This window comes from Nyctereutes procyonoides, unplaced genomic scaffold, assembly GCF_905146905.1.
Source record: "Nyctereutes procyonoides isolate TBG_1078 unplaced genomic scaffold, NYPRO_anot_genome, whole genome shotgun sequence".
Lineage (NCBI taxonomy): Eukaryota > Metazoa > Chordata > Mammalia > Carnivora > Canidae > Nyctereutes > Nyctereutes procyonoides.
Genome location: NW_026575133.1, coordinates 19693098 through 19710829, shown reverse-complemented (window position 1 = coordinate 19710829; position 17732 = coordinate 19693098). Strand labels below are relative to the sequence as shown.

The following is a 17732-nucleotide window of genomic DNA, read 5'->3' as shown; positions in this document are numbered from 1 at the left end:
GAAGGATTTTAAAGTGTTAGTAAAAATTTATAGCCACAGTCAGCTTGCTAACTGGGTCTAAGCTGAGCTACTCCATATTTCAGGGAAGAACAGCGGGTACACTGTTCCTCAGAGTTTGGATTCAGTTTCTGGCAGTTTTTTAACATGGTGGACTCCCATTTTGTTCTTGACCCAGGTGGACCCTATGGATCCTTAGGAGTAGATTATGAATTTGAAAAACTTCTGTGTAAAATATTTGGAGAGGATTTTATCGAACAATTCAAAATCAAGCGTCCTGCAGCCTGGGTTGACTTAATGATTGCATTTGAGTCTCGTAAAAGGGCAGCTGCTCCAGACCGAACTAACCCACTGAACATCACCCTGCCCTTCTCCTTCATTGACTACTACAAGAAGTTCCGTGGACACAGTGTGGAGCATGCCTTGAGGAAGAGCAAGTGAGTTGGACTCACCAGGGGCTTAGGCCATTCTAGAGGGTGGCTCATGTTGATGGGAGGGAAGAAAGGGGTGTGGACTCTGAGTTCCAGTCCTATGTAAAAGCCTGGGCAAGTGACTCAACTTCTCTGTTTCTCAGTTTTTCATCTAGAAAACAAAGATGATGGTTCCACTTACCTCAAACGGTTGTCATGAGGATGAAGTGAATTCATATGTGAGGCACTTAGCACAATGCTTTGGACCTGGAAAGTACTATTTTTGTGTTAGCTTTTATTATGTGCTAATAATTATAAGCTTTATGAAAGCAGGGAATTTTGTGTGTTTTGGCCTCTGCTATATCCTCCGTATCTACAATAGAATCTGGTGTGGACATAGCAAGTGCTCAGTAAATATTTGTTGAATGAATCCTGTGGGATCCTGGGTTTCCTGCTACTCTGAGTCTCTTGGCTGCAGGCAAGTGTTTGTAGTTCAGCTTGTTGCAAAATGAACATTTGGAAGCTATTTTATTTTTTTTTTTTTTTTTTTTTAAATTTTTATTTATTTATGATAGTCACACACACAGAGGAGAGAGAGAGAGAGAGAGAGAGAGAGAGAGGCAGAGACACAGGCAGAGGGAGAAGCAGGCTCCATGCACCGGGAGCCCGACGTGGGATTCGATCCCGGGTCTCCAGGATCAGGCCCTGGGCCAAAGGCAGGCGCCAAACCGTTGCGCCACCCAGGGATCCCTGGAAGCTATTTTAAAGCTGAAGTACAAAATTAATAGACAAAAATCATAGGTTTCTAAAAATCCTTTTTATAGTGGAAAATTTCAAACATTTACTGGGCAAAATGAATCTCATTATTCAGCTTCAACAACTGTCAGTTCCTGGCCAATCTAAATCCTTATGTACCCTTTCCCAAGCATTTTAAAGCAAATCTGATCATCATCTAATCCATAAATATAACAGTATATCTCTAAGGGAGATAATTTGAAAATCAAAACCATGACACTTATTCCTATCACACTTAAAACAAGTAATTCTTCAGTATCCTTCAAATATACCCAGGGAACATTCAAATTTTTCCTATCGTCTTATTTTTTTTCAGTTTGCAATACTATCTAAAAGATGGCTATTCATAGCAATGCTCTGGCATGCCCCTACGTCCCACTTAACATATAGGATCACCCTCCTGTTTTTTCTTTAGTTTATTAGATGATAAAGCTGATTGTCCCATAGAGACTTCTACAGGCTGGGGTTTTTGCTCAGTGCATGCCCACCTAACATGTTTGGTCCCCTGGTATTTTTTATAAATTGTCAGACTGAGCTAGAGATTTGGTCAGATTCAAGTTTGAGTTTTTGGCAAACCTACTTCGTGGTGGGGGCTGGGGATAGTATTTCCCCTTGCATCACATCAGGGAGCACATGCTATTTGCTGGTTGCTTCTTTTGGGATGCTAGCTAGCCATTGTTGCCTAGGCCCACCAAGCTAATGGGTGGCCTCTTCGTCTCTCACTCCTCCTGCATTTGTTAGCTAGCATGCTTCTGGAGAGAGAAACTCTTCTCCTAAGTGGTTTGGTTGCCCACTGAAGTACAGTTCATATAGAGAAGACAGGACAAATGCTTGGTTCTTTCCTTTCATTTAAACATTTTTTGTTAAAAAACAACAACAAAAAAAAACATTGTGGAATTCCTAGCATTCTCCTAAGTGACAAATGCTTTTTTTCCTTTTGTGGGGATACCATTCAGACTTCATGGATTTAGGCGTATTTGGTGTACTTTAAACCATGGCAGCTGTATCCTTATTGATCATCACAATGTCCCGTCTTGGCCAGGAGGAGCCTCTTCAAGTTGGCTCCTGAGTCCCATTGATATGATATTTTGGTCTGACTTCTGGTTTGAGAAGACTCATCTTGTATGCTCCCCATCCCAGACCTGCAATCAGCCAGTTCTCTAAGAAGCTGGGCTCTGTTAGGAAATAAAGGAGATAGGATTTTGGGTCTTCTTGCCCTTGGAGCAGGGTCCTGGTTGGACTCTTATGAGATTCTAGGCTCATGGTCTCTCTGTCCACTGGCCTCCCACGGAGCTGCTTGCTCCCAGCTGAACCCCAAACCTGCTCACACAGTCTGGGGCCTGTCAGCATTCCTTCTGGGGACACTGGCTACAGCCAACCCATGGATCATCCCATACCATCCCACATTGTCCTTTGGCTGAGGCCACAGAAAGACTGCCTGGTCAGGGAGACCTGGAAGCATCTAGAAGGTGATGCTAGGAAGCAGCTGGCACATGCTTTGCTTCAGGGACAGATGCCATTTGCTTGGTCTTTGAACTTGAGAATGAGCGGTACAGGCTGCAATAACAGTCCCTGGCATTTCCAAAGTGTTTTCACAAATGTGATATTTAACTTCATCTTCACAACAACCCCGATGAGGGAGGTAAGACAAGTTGTATTATCTTTGATTTCCAGATAAGAGACTGGGGCTCAGAGAAATTGCAGCCCAACTTTCCCAAAAGTTCCACAGGTTCTGAGGGGCAGAGACCATCCTGGAGCCGGGCACTCCTGACTCCCCATCTAGTGCTCTTTCTGTTCCATGCTGTTGCTTTGCATGTTCTGTACCTTTGACAGAGAAAGGGGCATCCTAGTTGGATTAGGCCTGTCACTGTCATAGGACAGGTGCCCACAGGGCTTACGAAAAGGCACCTGAGCACATAGGCTTGTAGCCATAGGCCACAGCACAGTGGACACATCATATGAGCATTTAATGGACTCATTAATGGACTCAAATCTGACTATCACTCGACTAAAAAATGTGGACATTCAAACCAGAAAGATCCCTTTAATTCTTACCCTGTATTTTGCACTAGACTTTGGCTTCTGCCATTCCAAGGGAAGGTTGGCCACAGCACAAAGCAAAGAGAAACAGAAGAGGCTGTGTCTTGGCTTTTGAGTATCTAAGGGTCCAGGTTCTGGCAGTTGAGGATATTTCCAGGGACTTTCAAACCCTTCTGTTCCCTTCGATGTGACAGCTGTTCTGCTAGCACCCATGTCTGTACACATTAGCCTGGGTATCGTTCACACACTCACTACCTGTTTCTCTCCATGCCACACCCCCACAGTGTGGATTTTGTGAAGTGGTCCTCACAAGGGATGCTGAGGATGAGTCCGGATGCCATGAATGCCCTTTTTAAGCCAACCATTGACAGCATCATTGAGCATCTCCGTAAGTATCAGCCAGGGCTCAGCCACTCAGTAGGGCAGAGCCAAGAAAGGGGACCGACTTTTCTAGCATCACTAGCTGGTGCATGGGGACCCACAGTAAACTCAATGGGCACCTTTTGCAGTATCCAGGCCCCCCATCCACTTCCCAGCCCACACCTCCCACATCAGAACCCCTTTGAAAACTAAAGAACAGTTTTGAGAACAGCCTGCCTTTACTGATTTAACAGGACCACAGGCTTGGAGAAGGTTAGGAGTATTCATTTATGCCTAACAAATTACTAGTGAAAACCATCACCATCTAGCTGTAAAAATGAGTTTCTACTGACCAAGAGCTTTGGTGTTCACTTCTTGAGCATATTAGTGTGCAAACCCCTCTCTTTCAAAGACCAGCTGTACAAAAATTCTGTCCAACCAGCATAGCCACATCTGCCCCCTCAGCGGGCCCAAGTGGTTTGGTCTGTGTTCCCCACGCTCTTGGGCCACCAGTCTCCCTTGGTGGTGTGGCTTTTGGTGACAGCACATTGTCCCTTACTCTTTGTTTTCAGGGGACCTGTTTCAGAAGCCCGAGGTGTCCACTGTCAAGTTCCTCTTCCTGGTGGGAGGCTTTGCGGAGGCGCCCCTCCTGCAGCAGGCAGTTCAGGCCGCCTTCGGCGACAAGTGCCGCATCATCATCCCCCAGGACGTGGGCCTCACTATCCTCAAGGGCGCGGTCCTCTTCGGCCTGGACCCCGCGGTCATCAAGGTGCGCCGATCACCACTCACCTACGGGGTGGGCGTGCTGAACCGCTACGTGGAGGGCAAGCATCCTCCTGAGAAGCTTCTGGTGAAGGATGGGACTCGCTGGTGCACTGATGTGTTTGATAAGTTCATTTCTGCTGACCAGTCGGTGGCCCTGGGGGAGCTGGTGAAGCGTAGCTACACCCCGGCCAAGCCTTCCCAGCTGGTCATCGTCATCAACATCTACAGCTCCGAGTGCGACGACGTGAGCTTCATCACCGACCCGGGGGTGAAGAAGTGTGGCACGCTCCGCCTGGATCTCACAGGGACCAGCGGCACGGCCGTGCCCGCCCGGAGGGAGATCCAGACCCTCATGCAGTTTGGGGACACAGAGATCAAGGCCACGGCCGTCGATATAGCCACCGCCAAGAGTGTCAAGGTTGGGATTGACTTCTTAAATTACTAACCGGCCCACCCCGCCGCCTGCCCCCTTGGACTAAGCTCACCTGCATCTGCGGACCTCCCCCCTACCCCTTGACTGTCCTTTCCTCCTTGTCCTTGACCCTCAGCATTGCTCACCTGAATTTCAGCAGGGAAGATGGGAACAACTAGGGCTAGAAATAATTAGGGATTTTCGAGGGCACACTGGAGTCAGAAAAACTGTTAGAAATTGAGGTTGAGGTTTGGGGATGAGAAAGCTGAGGATCCTGGAAGAGCAGCTAGTTTTCACAGGTACAGAGTGGTGAAACACACCCACCCGCACAAGGGAATCAGTCTGTTTCTGCAGCAGTGATTCAGCCTCATTTGCAAGGATCTCCGTTAGGTAGAACGTAGGAGGCCCTATTGCTATCTTTCTAGATTTGAAATGAGATCTTTGAGCCAAGAGGAGATTCTTCATCTATTTGAGACTTTTCTTTTTACATTTTGTGGATGGCAGTCGACCCAGAATGCTGTCCATCTGCAGTTAATTGCTTTTCATCATCATGTGATTAAAAGCGATGATTCACGAAACTGGGAGCATTTTCAGCTGGTGGGAGAGGACTGGCCCTGCTGGGCACTATTTTAGGGTCTCATAATTTCAATTCTGAATAGGTTCAGGGAGGAGTAACGATAGCCTGAGCTAATCTACTAGGATTTGAGTGAGTGGGAGAGCTGACACCTTAGCTTTTCGGCAGCGAAAGCTTGCTTCGAGGGAAATGGATAGTCAGGCACTGCTGACTTATACCAAATCATATGCTGTGTGGCATCTTTCTCCAGATGCTAGATCCTGATTTCTGAATTCATAAATAATTCAAGCCAAGTTTAGTGGGCTTCTGCGTGAGGAAATGGGCTTGCGGTTTATTCGCATCAGCAAGCCCAGGAGTCTGGAACAGCCCCTCACCCTGACAAGGGTACGTAACTTAACTCCCTCCTCATCCTCATCTCTCAGAGAGTTTTGGCCAGCACTCCCACATTTCAAAAAGAATACATTGGTTACACATGGATAGAGAATCTGTACGATGAAATGTTTCATTAAAATCTTCCGTTTTTAAAGCGTATCTGAAAGGAATTCATAGATCTGTACTCAATGAGTTAAGCCAGGTCTTCTCAAAGCTGATCTGTGGATCCCTCTCGTCAGCACTGCCTGGGTACCTCTTAAAAACAGGTTTCTGGATGCTGTCCCTCTTAAAAATTGAAGCTGAGTCTCGGGGAGGGCGACCAGCATTTGCATTTTCAGTAGACACCACAGAGGACTGTGGCTCCAAGGGAATCTGAGAACTAACTTTAGGTTTTGTTGGAAGCTGAGGCACAGACCAGCGACCAGCGCCTGCAGTCTTCCTGTTTGGGGCTCCCTTAGGGAGAGGATTTTTCTAGCGAAGAGCCAGAGTCCCACACCCTGCCCTCTGCAAGTGGGGCCTGGGCTCCACCTGGCTTGGGGACATGGCCTGTGAAGGAGACAAGTTGGAAGAAAGACACCCCGGTAAGAATGAGGTGAGGAACCAACTGGTGTGTCTGCTGGAACTCATTTCGATTTTAAAGATTTTAAATCCCTGGAGGCATGCATAATGAATGAAGGGAAGATGAGCTAAGGAGCTAACTTCAGGGCAAGCTGGATTCACAAACCCATTCCCATAGCCAGATATGCAGATTCGAAAAAGCATTTCCAGTTTCATTTGCACATGTCTTTTCACACCGCCTGCTGCAGAATTCCCTGCTCGAATGTGAAGCACGAACAAACCCCTGACCCAGAGAATGCTAGAACGCTAGTCACGTTAACTTGGCCTCAGGATTGCGTGTCCAGGCACAAAGGTGTGCTTGCTAGGGTTCTGGTTCTCTTGCCTGCTCTGCTTCAAAAGCTATAAATGTTCTTGGATCTCTCTTTGGTGTTGCCAGCCATATTCTGCAAATAAGACTTCTCAACTTAGTTATAAGTAATATAATTTTATGTACATACGATATTAGAATATTGTACAGAATCTTTATTTCTACAATGTGCTGCTTTACTTGTTAAACAACAACAACAAAGGGAAAACGCACTTTGAATTTTGTTGATGACATTGTTGCCTTTGATTTCCCATGGCTTCATTTTTTAATTGCGCTTACTTACCTATTTGTACTGATACCAAGCTTACGGACTATGTATGCGAGGCTGAGCAAGAGTCAGAGGTGCCCAGGCTCCCCATACTCTGGAAAACAAAGGGACAACAGCTGGATCGCCAGCTTCGTCAGACCTTGCTTCACTCACATCCTTCCCAAAGGCTCACAGTTTATATTGAAGGGAGTGTAATCATGTGTCGGTTCTCCTGTCCCGTCTTTGAGAGCTGAACATCCTGGCTATTCTGTAAGCCACGTGACTGTGCAGGAAAACTCTTTGCGGCCCTGCAGGGCTGTCAGCTGCTTCTTGTGGGGCAGAGCGGTCCCTCTGAGGGCCAAGTGTGGTCTGTCTGCAGTGTTGACAACAGGGTTCCAGGAAGGAATCGAGGGGTATGCAGATTCCAGCTGTTCCACTCGATTAAGTGTAGTGTGAGTAATTTAGTCGTTTTTTTTTTTTTTTTGCTAATGTAAGGCTTTTCCCACCTTGCACTGAGGATGTCTCCTTGCCTGCGATTTCTCTTTAGCAAATTGGTTGACTTCTGCACTGTTGGCAAACCCATGATGGAGAGGGAGTGATAGCTTTACTGGACTTTCTTCTGGCCCCAGAAATGCAGCCCCAATAGCTGATTCTTAAAGGGAATCCCCCAATCCATCCCTCCTCTCTCTCTCTCTGCCCACAGAAATATTCTAGAATGAGAACACTGAATAAATATACTCGGACACATTTTCTAATCTTAGGAAGTTTCTAAAAAGCCTGTTGTCTTGACCATTACTCAACCGTCCCTGGGATATTATTATTCATTGTTTTGGAGGCAGAATTGTCAGGGAGGACTGCCTTTAGAACTGCCCTGTCTGTACACAGCAGGCGTCAATAAATGCTGAAAAACAGACAAGTTACAGAAAGACAAGATAGGCAAGAGAAGGCGACACATAGGCACTTGCACAACATGATGACTAAGACTGAGTCCAGATTGCAGAGCCTGCCCGCCCCCTAGGATGTTATTTAGATCAAGTTTAGCTTTTAGAGTCTAGGTCTGGTTAATTGCCAGGGTGGCAAAGAATCGCATGCATCAATATAAGCAGGAGTCCAAATGCATTATTAGTCGAAGATCGAACTTCACATGTAGAGATGAAGTAGCTGTAAGCTGCATATTTACGCTGGGAAATGACTAAGTGGATGACTAGTATAAAAGTCGTTGTCCGTTACGTCACACCTCTCATCCGCTTGGAACATGGAACTTTATTCTAAAGTATCAGCCATTGGGGTCTTGTTCACTACAAGATAAACTCACACTCCACCGAACTTTGCAGCTGTTCACAACTTGACGAGATTGTACTCGCAAACTCTGTCTTCACAGATGTCTAATAAAGCGAAACTCTGGATCTCGTGTGGCCCAACTTTTTTTTTTTTTTTTTTCGGTATGAATCTGTGAACGGAATCGCGGATGCATCATTGCTGACTTCCCCCTCAGCTCCATCTCGCTCAGAGGGAGACAGACTTTTAGGTTTTTTTCCTAAATGTTGCAAGCAAGCTTTTTAAAAAAATGTTAACTTTCATTCCAACAAGACTGGCTCCTCTGTTTGCTGGGAACCAGGATTCCATCCGTATTTATGAGTCCCTTTCCCCTCCAAGCTACAGAAAGTGGCTTCTAGCCAGACAGAAGGCAGGTGAGCCGGGGTGGCCACTGACAACTCCACGGCACCCAAGTACATGCAGGTCATTGAAAACAAAGCGGAAGGGCCCAGGACTGGTACCTTGCCCGAGTATCCTAGCAGGCAGGCCAGGCTGCCTGCTGCACCTAGAGCCTCAAGAGTGTTCCAGAGCTCGCTTTAGAAGCTTCCAGAATCTGTGATGGAGTCCTGGGGCTCTGAGGGGGGTACAAATGGGTTCCTCCTAAGTGAGTAGTTCACTAGCCTTCATCTGAGGCTGAACTCCCAGGAAGTCAGGTAGGTAAGGCCGGGAGATGCAGTGAAACACACCTACCGGGAAATAGTGCCCTTGGGTGGTCAGCTGTTACAGGTTTTTGTAGATATAGGGCCCCACTGGGACTAGCAGCCTTGAAAGGCCCTCATTCCCTCTGCCCGGGTCACACAGTGGGCATCTTGGTTTGAATCCAGGGAGATGAAGGCTCAGGCCCCCTTTAGCTCCCAGAAAATGAGGATGATTAGAAAGGAGTAGGGCTCCACTTCCTGGCACCCTCCCCCTCTTCATTTTGGTGCACTGCCCCTCTCCAGCCCATCCCAGGCTGCTTGCTGCCCCCCCTTCCCCAGGCCAGCCCCTCCCACAGCCCTGACTCCCCGCAAGAAGGCCTGTGGCCAGTGGCCAACCCTCCTCCGATCCAAATCCAGGCAGCGCCAGTGTGTACCCGCAGAAGAGGCAGCTTTGACCTAGATCCCCTCACGTCGCTCTCCCCCCGGTTCCAAAACCCAGGGGGGCCCAGCGGGGGGACCACGTGTGGAGAACAGCTGCAGAGGCCAAATATTTGTTGGGCAAATCACTGAACAGGCCCACGCCCCCACATCCACTGGGGTTCACCCAAGCGCCCTGGTCGCGGTGGGGGAGGGGCAGCGGGGCGTCAGGCCCCTCCTCGCTCCTCTCCCCGCCCCTCCCCCAGGACGGTGAGCGCACAAAGGCTGCGGAGGCTGGTGGGCTGGGAGGACTGGGAGGGCTGGGAGGGCTGGGGGACTGGAGGCCGCAGAGGTGAGGACGCCCCCCTGGGAGTGGGGGCTGTGGCCGCGCTTTTCGGCCCCTCCGGGGTCCCACCCCCAGCACACCCCCTCTGCACCTTACTCCTGGATTCTACCTCCTCCAGGCAGCCGCCCAGGCTGCCACCCACCGCACCGATACAGGCCTCTCCCTAGGGCCACGCTTTTGGGTAACATAAGCCTGCCGTCCGAATTTAGATGTCCTCAGTGCTTGCCTCCTTGAATGGGACAGCCCTCAGACGAGTTACTTAGCCTGTCTGTGCCTTATTTTTCTCTTCCATAAGTGGAGGGCTCAAATGGGAGCTAAGCCTTAGGGCGGCTGTGAGGATTTACCAAGACAGGTAGTCCTGCATCAGCTGCGTCCTAGCAAGGGTCCTGTACGTGTGTGAGGGTGTTCAAGATTCCCATCACCGGGATCCCTGGGTGGCGCAGCGGTTTAGCGCCTGCCTTTGGCCCAGGGCCCGATCCTGGAGACCCGGGATCGAATCCCACGTCGGGCTCCCGGTGCATGGAGCCTGCTTCTCCCTCTGCCTGTGTCTCTGCCTCTCTCTCTCTCTCTCTCTCTCTCTCTCTCTCTCTCTCGGTGTGACTATCATAAAAAAAAAAAAAAAAAAAAGATTCCCATCACCGCTGAGTAAACACCACTGTGGCCCTCCCCGCCACCCCTGAGACCACCTGTTCTGGCCGCTAAGGACTTACTTTTGAGAGATGAACTGGCTTGGTAGTGTAGCATTTGGCAGCACCAACAGATGCCCAGATGCAGGCCCTGGCCCCTTTGCTGGGACCATTAGCCATCCTGGAAGTGGGGAGGCAGCATCCTTTGGGGACTTCTGAGCCCTTCCAGCCATAACTTATTCTAATTCTCTGTCGTGGGGCTGCCCTGTGTGTTGTAGGATGTTTAGCAGAATCCTTGGCCTCTGGCTCCCTAGATACCGGTAGCACCCCATCCCCTGGTCGTGACAACCAAAAATGTCTCTGGACACTGCCAGGTGTCCTGAGGGTGGTGGTGGGGGGTGGGGACACCAGTGCAACCTTTTCCTGGTGGGAAAAGAAAGGCTCTGGGGGTGCAGATGCTTCATCTCTTCCCTCTTCTGAGGTTCAGGGGCTTCACACAGGGGCTCCTGGGTCCCGCTCATTTTTACGTTCCTCACCTCCTCACAGTTGTTGACCACAGTGTGTATACAGTTCATGATTGCTGGCTGGATGCATGGAAGGTTGAGTGGAAAGTTGGGTGGATGGAGGAGTCGCAGGAGGGGAGACGCTCATGGGTGGTGATCTGCACACCTGTTATTCTAAGTTCATGTAAAAGGTGAGCGATCCTTGGTATTGGGCCATTGGTTTTATAACTGACGCCAACTATGTCTGCTGGTTCTGTGTTAAGATGGTGGTGCTGCCTCTCTGTAGGCTCCTTCGAACCCCCTGGTAGGCTCCTTCGAATCCCAAGGGCTCTAGCCCACGCATAGTGAGTTCTTGAGGCAGGGACATTTGATAAGGTAATTTCATCCCCTCTTCCCTTCATTAACAGCAAGTGAAATCATGGAGTCTTCCAAGACCTTCATGAGACATCTGCCAATCACACCAGGCTACAGTGGTAAGTGGTGATGTGCCCTGCAGATGTGCATGACGGGAGATCCACGGTCCTGGTCACTGTCCCTGCCTTGGTCCACCGTCCGTGTCTTTCTGGCCTACTGGGCCAGTATTGGCACTCTGGCTTTTTAAGACACTTGTTGAAAGCGCTCCCTTGCTGAAGATGGCTGATAACTGAGTTCTGATGAATGGAACGATGTAACAGGCCAGATCTCCCAGGACGTGGCCTGGTGTGCAGGAAGCTCTTCATGTCTTTTCAGCATATTTGGACCAAGATGGACACAGTGCTATGGGGATAGACGCAATAAATAATAAGGCCCTGTCATTTTTCCCAAGTTGAGCTTTCTCAGGTCTTGCACTAGGGCTGTTTGTATGGTCCCATTCCTGTGTCCCCGAGAGGGAGAGTGATCAAGTGCCCTGGTTTGTCTGGAATGGCCCTGATTTTGGCACTGAAAGCCCTCAGCCCCAGGAAGCCCCTAAGTCCTTGGCAAACAGGGATAGCTGGTCACCCTACCTAAAGGTTCTCCTCCTTGGGCTTCTGGGCTACTGAGAACTTAGTCACATCTCTGTGACAAATCCAGTGGTCTTCATGGGCCCTCAGCTCTCACATAAGGTGTTCTTAGGAGAGGAGATGCATGGGGAATACTCCAAGGTTGCCCAGCCTCACCCCTCCCTGGTCCTTCTGGCTGGTTAAGAGAACAGGTTCTGAGTTCTAACAAACTGAGGTTCTAACACCCTGCTTGGCCACGGTGTAGGGTACTTTCTGTGGTAAGTAAAAATGTCTATTAAATGGGGGTATTAGTCTCTTAGGGCTGCAGTTTAAAACAACAGACATTCAAAACAACAGCCTCAGTTCTGGAGGCGAAATCCAGGTGTTGGTAGGACCCTGCCCTCTCCAAAGGCTCTAGCGGAGGGTCCTTTCTCACCTCTTCCAGTTTCTCGTGGCAGCATGGCTGCAATCTCTGCCGCTGTCTTCACATGACTGTTTGTGTGGCCTTCTGCCCTGCATCTCTGTGTCTCTTTCTCAGGTCCCCCTCTCCCTTCTCTTATAACGGAGTGCTTTCAACAAGTGTCCTAAAAAGCTAACATACCTGTACTGGCCCAGCCAGCTGGCCAGACATAGACAGTGGACCAAGTGGACCAAGGCAGAGATGGTTAGATTTGGGGCTCATCCTCAGTCAAGGATAATCTCATTTCCAAATCCTTGAAGACGTCTGCAAAGACCCTATTTCCAGGCAAGGTCACATTCATGGGTCCCAAGGGTTAGGACTTGGACTTGTCTATTTGGGAGACATAGTTTCAAACCTCTCTGCAGGATAATGATAGATTTCTCCTAAAATTAGTCCTGGTCCTTAGTAAGACTCAGTGAAGGTAGCTTGTATTCCTATGTGTGTGTACATATATACAGTTACATAAAACCCAACCAGGCCAAGGTAGGTCCTGGTGGCAGGCCCCTCTGTTTCTACCATCTTCGCCCGCCGCAACACGAGGGTATCTTTTAATTGCCCCAGGGTTGAGGAGACTGGTTGGTGGGTGGAGGGCTCCAAGAACAGTCTAGTAATTAGATTCTTCCAGAAGTGGCTTCTTGCAGGGCGTGGGAGGCAGGGTTGCTGCTTTTAACTCTGCAGTCAGATTTTCTTTAGGGAGAAAGGCAAAATGTTGGGCTTCCATAATGAGCGGGAGGTATTTATTTATTTAGCCATTGAAAACCAAGTTCTTAACCAGTTTTTCCTCATTTGTTCTTTCAAAAAATAGTTTTATTGTGACAATAGTATAGTCCCTGGGATTCAGCATCTAGTTTAAATAAATACTTGTGTTTTACCCATACTAATTGTAATGATTATATGTTATTTTGTGGGAAATGGTAAAAAATTGTTCTAGGGGGTGGGCCTCACAGATAATGAATTTACCTTTTTTTGTGTAATAGGTCTCAGCTTTTAATAAGCCCGCAATTTCCCGATGGTCCGACAAAAAAGATCCCAAATTGCATTTGGGAAGTGTCAAGGAAAATAAGCTTTCTCTCTAAAAAGATGAATAATTTCAATTACTCCTCAGACTATCATTTTGGCCCATTAAATGCTTTCCCCATTTGCTGTTCAGACTGACATCAGGGGCTTTGCTATCAAAGAATATTACTGTCATCGTCTTTGTTGAAATGGGCCTTCCCTCCCCAGCTCCAAGGTCACTTTTCATGGCCTTGGGAGGGCCCAGCACCGCCATGCAAACAACAGCCCTGCTTGTATTCATGGCCTTTGGAAAAATGCAGTGTTGTGGGCCAAGGAAGAAATGCCAAGTAGTGGGCTGAGGTTCTGGGGAGCTTCTGCAGGTTCTGACCGCCTGTGATTTGTCGGCTCTTGCAGGCTTTGTGCCCTACCTTAGCTGCCAGCAAGCCACCAGCAAGGACAATATGTCCCACTGTCTGAAAATCTTCCAGGACAACACTCGGCGATATAAAAACCAGCTGGAGGAATTTCGCTGCTCGGTGGCCACTGCCCAGAAGCTGAAGCCCGTCTGCTCGGAGGAGACCGTCCTGCGTGCCCTGCACCAGTACCTCCGGCAGTACCACCCCCTGAGTCTGGGTACCGGCCCCCAGGAAACCAGTCCCCTCCTCCTGGGGTCCAAGTGCAGGCGGGGTGGGCCTACTGAGCCGCCCCAGGGAGCACAGACTCCAGCCCCCCTCCAAGGTCCAGATCCCCGGGCGATGTGCAACAGGTCCCAGAGGCTTGGGTTCATGCAATGAGAAAGAAACATTTCCAGGGGGAGAGGGACACGGCCCTGGTCAGGCAAGAGGGTGTTGCAAACTGAGACCCCTCTCCCACTCCCAGCCCCTCAAGTCACCAGGAACGTCCATACCTCACCTGCTGCCATGGTCTGTGCACTTTGTGGTTGCTTTCTCTGTGCCAGGCACCATTATTTCCATTTTAGAGATGGGGTTCATGAGTCTGCAGAGGTAGTGGCCCTTGTCTGAGGTCAGACCTCGGCTGGAACCTCAGGCATTGAATGACAACCACTAACAGCCACAACACCAATGACAAAAAACAACTGATGATGTGATTCTATAATGCTAATTACAAGGATGATTTGCCCTGGACCATTTTGTTTTTGTTTGTTTTTTTTTAAGATTTTATTTATTTATTCAGGAGAGACACTGAGAGAGGCAGAGATACAGGCAGAGGGAGAGGCAGGCTCCCTGTGGGGAGCCCGATGAGCGACTCAATCCAGGACCCCAGGGTCACGACCTGAGGGAAGGGTGGATGCTCAACCCCTGAGCCACCCAGGTGTCCCTGTTTTTTGTGGGTTTTTTTTTTTTGTTTTTTTTTTTTTAAGGTCTAAAGGTATATAGGAAGAGAATTGTCTCTATTATTATTCCTGTAATTGTTTGGGGTGGCTAACTCACACGTTTGTTGGGCTTTAAAGTTTTCTGAGCCATAACACAGAACATCTGCCTAAGAGTTTGAGATTTAGCCCAACTCTGACTATTTGCTGTGTGACTAGGGCACATGGCTTCCCCTCTCTGGGTTGTCGTTCCTTCATCCAGGGCAGGGAAGGATGAACTAGATGCTCCCTACCTGCGTCTTCCAGCTCTGAGGTTCTGGGACTCGGTGGCCTCATTCTATTCTGACAGCAGCTGGCAGGAGTCTTTCATCTCCCAAATGTGACAATGCCCCGGGTCAGCCAGCCAGAGTCATTCATGACCTGAAAGCAGATTCCTGGTGCTGTGTGTGATGTGTTTTCTTCCCACCTGGATGCTTCTCCTGCTTCCTTTATGTAAACTGTGAAAGAGCAATGTGTGAAGCTTTTTTTATTAGTCTGAAAGAGGAGCAGGGTCTGTTAAAGAGAAAGAGCTTCAGACTCAGACAGATGCAGGTTTGAAGCCTGGCCCTACCACTTCCTTGCCGTGTGACCTTGGCCAAGACTCTCTTAACCTCTTTAAATTTCCCCATCTTGCTCTGTAAGGTGTAGGTAATAATGGTGTCAACTTCTCACAGTTTGTGAGCGCATGAAATCAGAGGGTATTTGTAAAGTCCCTGCCAACGTGCCCAGAGCACAGAACCAACCAACCCATGGTTGCTGCTCTCAGGGCATCTAGAGGCCTGGGGTTTGCCTGGGGTAACTTGGGGTGCCGGCTAACTGGGGAGCATCACCCCCTGTGTGGCTTCCCAAAGGCCTCAGCAAGCACTGTATCTTTTGACAGAACACAAATACATAAAGAAACCTCTCCAGGAGCCCCCGATCCCTGGCTGGGCTGGCTACCTCCCGAGAGCCAAGGTCACCGAATTAGGCTGCGCTACACGGTATTCTGTCATGGCCAGAAACTGCTACCAGGACTTCCTGGACCTCATGGAGCAGTCCAAGGGGGCACACCTGAAGTCATACAAGTAAGTCCAGCTTAGGGTGCAGCCATGGGGGACCAGAACCAGGACGAGAGCTGATACTGGGCCCCAGGGGGTTTACAGATGCCCCATCCCAGCTCTAGGGCTGCCTTTATGGTTTTGTTGCACAGAAGAGGCCTTGTTTGTAGTTGCAGGCCTGTCAGGCCTGTAGTTGCAGCCATCCGCCCTCCCCATCCTCCCTCCACATCCCATCCAGCATTCTCCAGAAGACTTGCTTGTAGTCTGTGCTGGTTTGCAGGGAGAGGCCGGGAGTAAAAAACCAACAGGGCCTCAGTCCTAAGGCCTGAAGGCGCTGAGGATGGCATTTAGCACCACAGAGGGCAGCTCTTTGGCCTCAGTTTTCCCTTCCACGAAAGGGAGATGTGATAATGCCTTAAATTTAGGATAAATTGTTAGGATTAGAAAGAAACCTGCTGTGCTCACACAGGACCTACATAGATTATATTTTTCTTTCTTTTTTTTTCTTCTTTCTTTCTATTAAAAAAAGGAGTAAGTCTATGACTTTTGTTTTTTAGAATATATGCAGATGGGTCCACACAACTTCCTTCTGCCCCTTCTCCAAAAGTTTTGCAACATGAAGGGCTGCTGCCCAAATATCTGGATTTTTCTAACCCAGGTAAGGGAGTACTCTTTCTTTTCCTTCCTACTACTTTTAAAAACGGGATGATATGTGTGTATAGCCTCTCTGCTTAGCTGAGCCATCTGCCTACAGTTGGTTAGGGTGGTTTCTCTTCCAGGTAGTAGCTGTCTGGCCCATAGAAGACCCCTGACAGAGGACCCCAGACTTCTGGTGACACGTGGCTGTAGGCAGAGGTCAAATACGTCATGCAACGGGAAGATTTATCTAGAGCCACTGTCCTCAGCAAAGTATGCAGAAAGCTGACGCAGACAGCCTCCCAAGAAGAGGTGACCTCAAAGGGGGACTCAGAAACTCACTGTTCTTCAATGAGAACCAGCCCCTCACCCACACCCAACAGGCGCTAGGGAAATTTCAAAACCTAAGAATCCTTTCAACTGCCACCTGCACCCTGTCTTTTTGGCAATAGCGTGTCATTGATGATAAAGACCTTTTATTGTTGTGTGGGAATAAAGAGGTTACTGCTTGCATGCTGAAGGTTTCTATGGGGGGATGTGGTTTCTACACATTATGTTGACCTTGAGAAGAGCCAAGGTGAGGCCCATCTCCTGCTTACTTTGAGGTAGTGTTGTGCACCTAGATCAGGCTTCTACTGAAGCCCTAGCCAGCCCTCTAACCAGCGGTCCCTGATGTGGTGATTCCCAACACTGGCACGGAGCCATGCCCATCCAGCCCTGGTGTTTCAGAATCCCACTTCTCAGGAGATCCCAATGGGCAGACACGAGATGTATTTGTTTCACAGGGCCACTGTAACAGTACCTCGAACTGGATGCCATAAGGCAATAGAAGTTTATTGCCTCACAGTTCTGGGAGCTAGAAATCCAAATTCAGGGTGTTAATAGGACCATGCTTCCTCTGAAACCTTAGGGTGAGAATCCTTCCTTGCCTCTTTCCAGCTCCTTGGCCTTCCTTGGTGCCTAACTACAATCTCTGTCTTTATGGTCACATGGCGTCCCTTTGTGTCTGTGTCTTCACATGCCTGTCTTCTTTTAAGGATGGCAGTCACACCGGATTAGGGTCCACTGTTTTCTAGGATGAGCTTGTCTAAACATGGCTAATGACACCTACAATGAGCCTCTTTCCAAAGAAGTCATAGTCTGAGGTACCGGGGGGTTCGGACCTCAACATAACACTTTATGGAGACACAATTCAACCCATAGCACTAGCTAACCTGTTGCCACTAACAGGCACTCTCTCTCACCTCGCTCTGTATCTACTGGCACTCAGAGAACATTAAATGCAGCTCCCAGAGCAGCGAGACCATTGGAGGCATCAAAAGGCTCAGAAATGGGCAGAGCCAAAATATATAGCACTCTACTCCTGAGAGTCTTGCCCAGCATGGGAATGTTCACCAGGGTTCTCTGGGCAGAAAGATCAGGTGTCAGATCTTTAACTCTGCTGAACATAAAGAACTTTGATAAGAAAAAAGTTACGTATTCATTTTTATGAACCTCCAAGCGTGATTCAGTATTCACTTTATTTGTGTGA

General features: G+C 48.8%; 2 protein-coding genes across 2 annotated transcripts in view; both read left to right on the top strand.

Annotated features, from left to right (window-relative positions):
- The window catches only part of HSPA12A (heat shock protein family A (Hsp70) member 12A), a 66360-nt gene extending 58057 nt beyond the window's left edge, over nucleotides 1-8303 (top strand). The window contains exons 10-12 of the mRNA XM_055300411.1: nucleotides 176-434; nucleotides 3527-3630; nucleotides 4175-8303. Coding sequence (XP_055156386.1) covers nucleotides 176-434; nucleotides 3527-3630; nucleotides 4175-4812 — 1001 coding nt within the window. The 3' untranslated portion in view covers nucleotides 4813-8303. The remainder of the gene's footprint in view (nucleotides 1-175; nucleotides 435-3526; nucleotides 3631-4174) is intronic.
- A 2859-nt stretch (nucleotides 8304-11162) lies between these two features.
- Nucleotides 11163-15596, top strand: CUNH10orf82 (chromosome unknown C10orf82 homolog). The gene is made up of 3 exons (XM_055345847.1): nucleotides 11163-11217; nucleotides 13574-13792; nucleotides 15409-15596. Exons 1-3 carry the CDS (start codon nucleotides 11163-11165, stop codon nucleotides 15594-15596), a joined length of 462 nt encoding a protein of 153 aa, XP_055201822.1.
- The last annotated feature ends 2136 nt before the right edge of the window (nucleotides 15597-17732 follow it).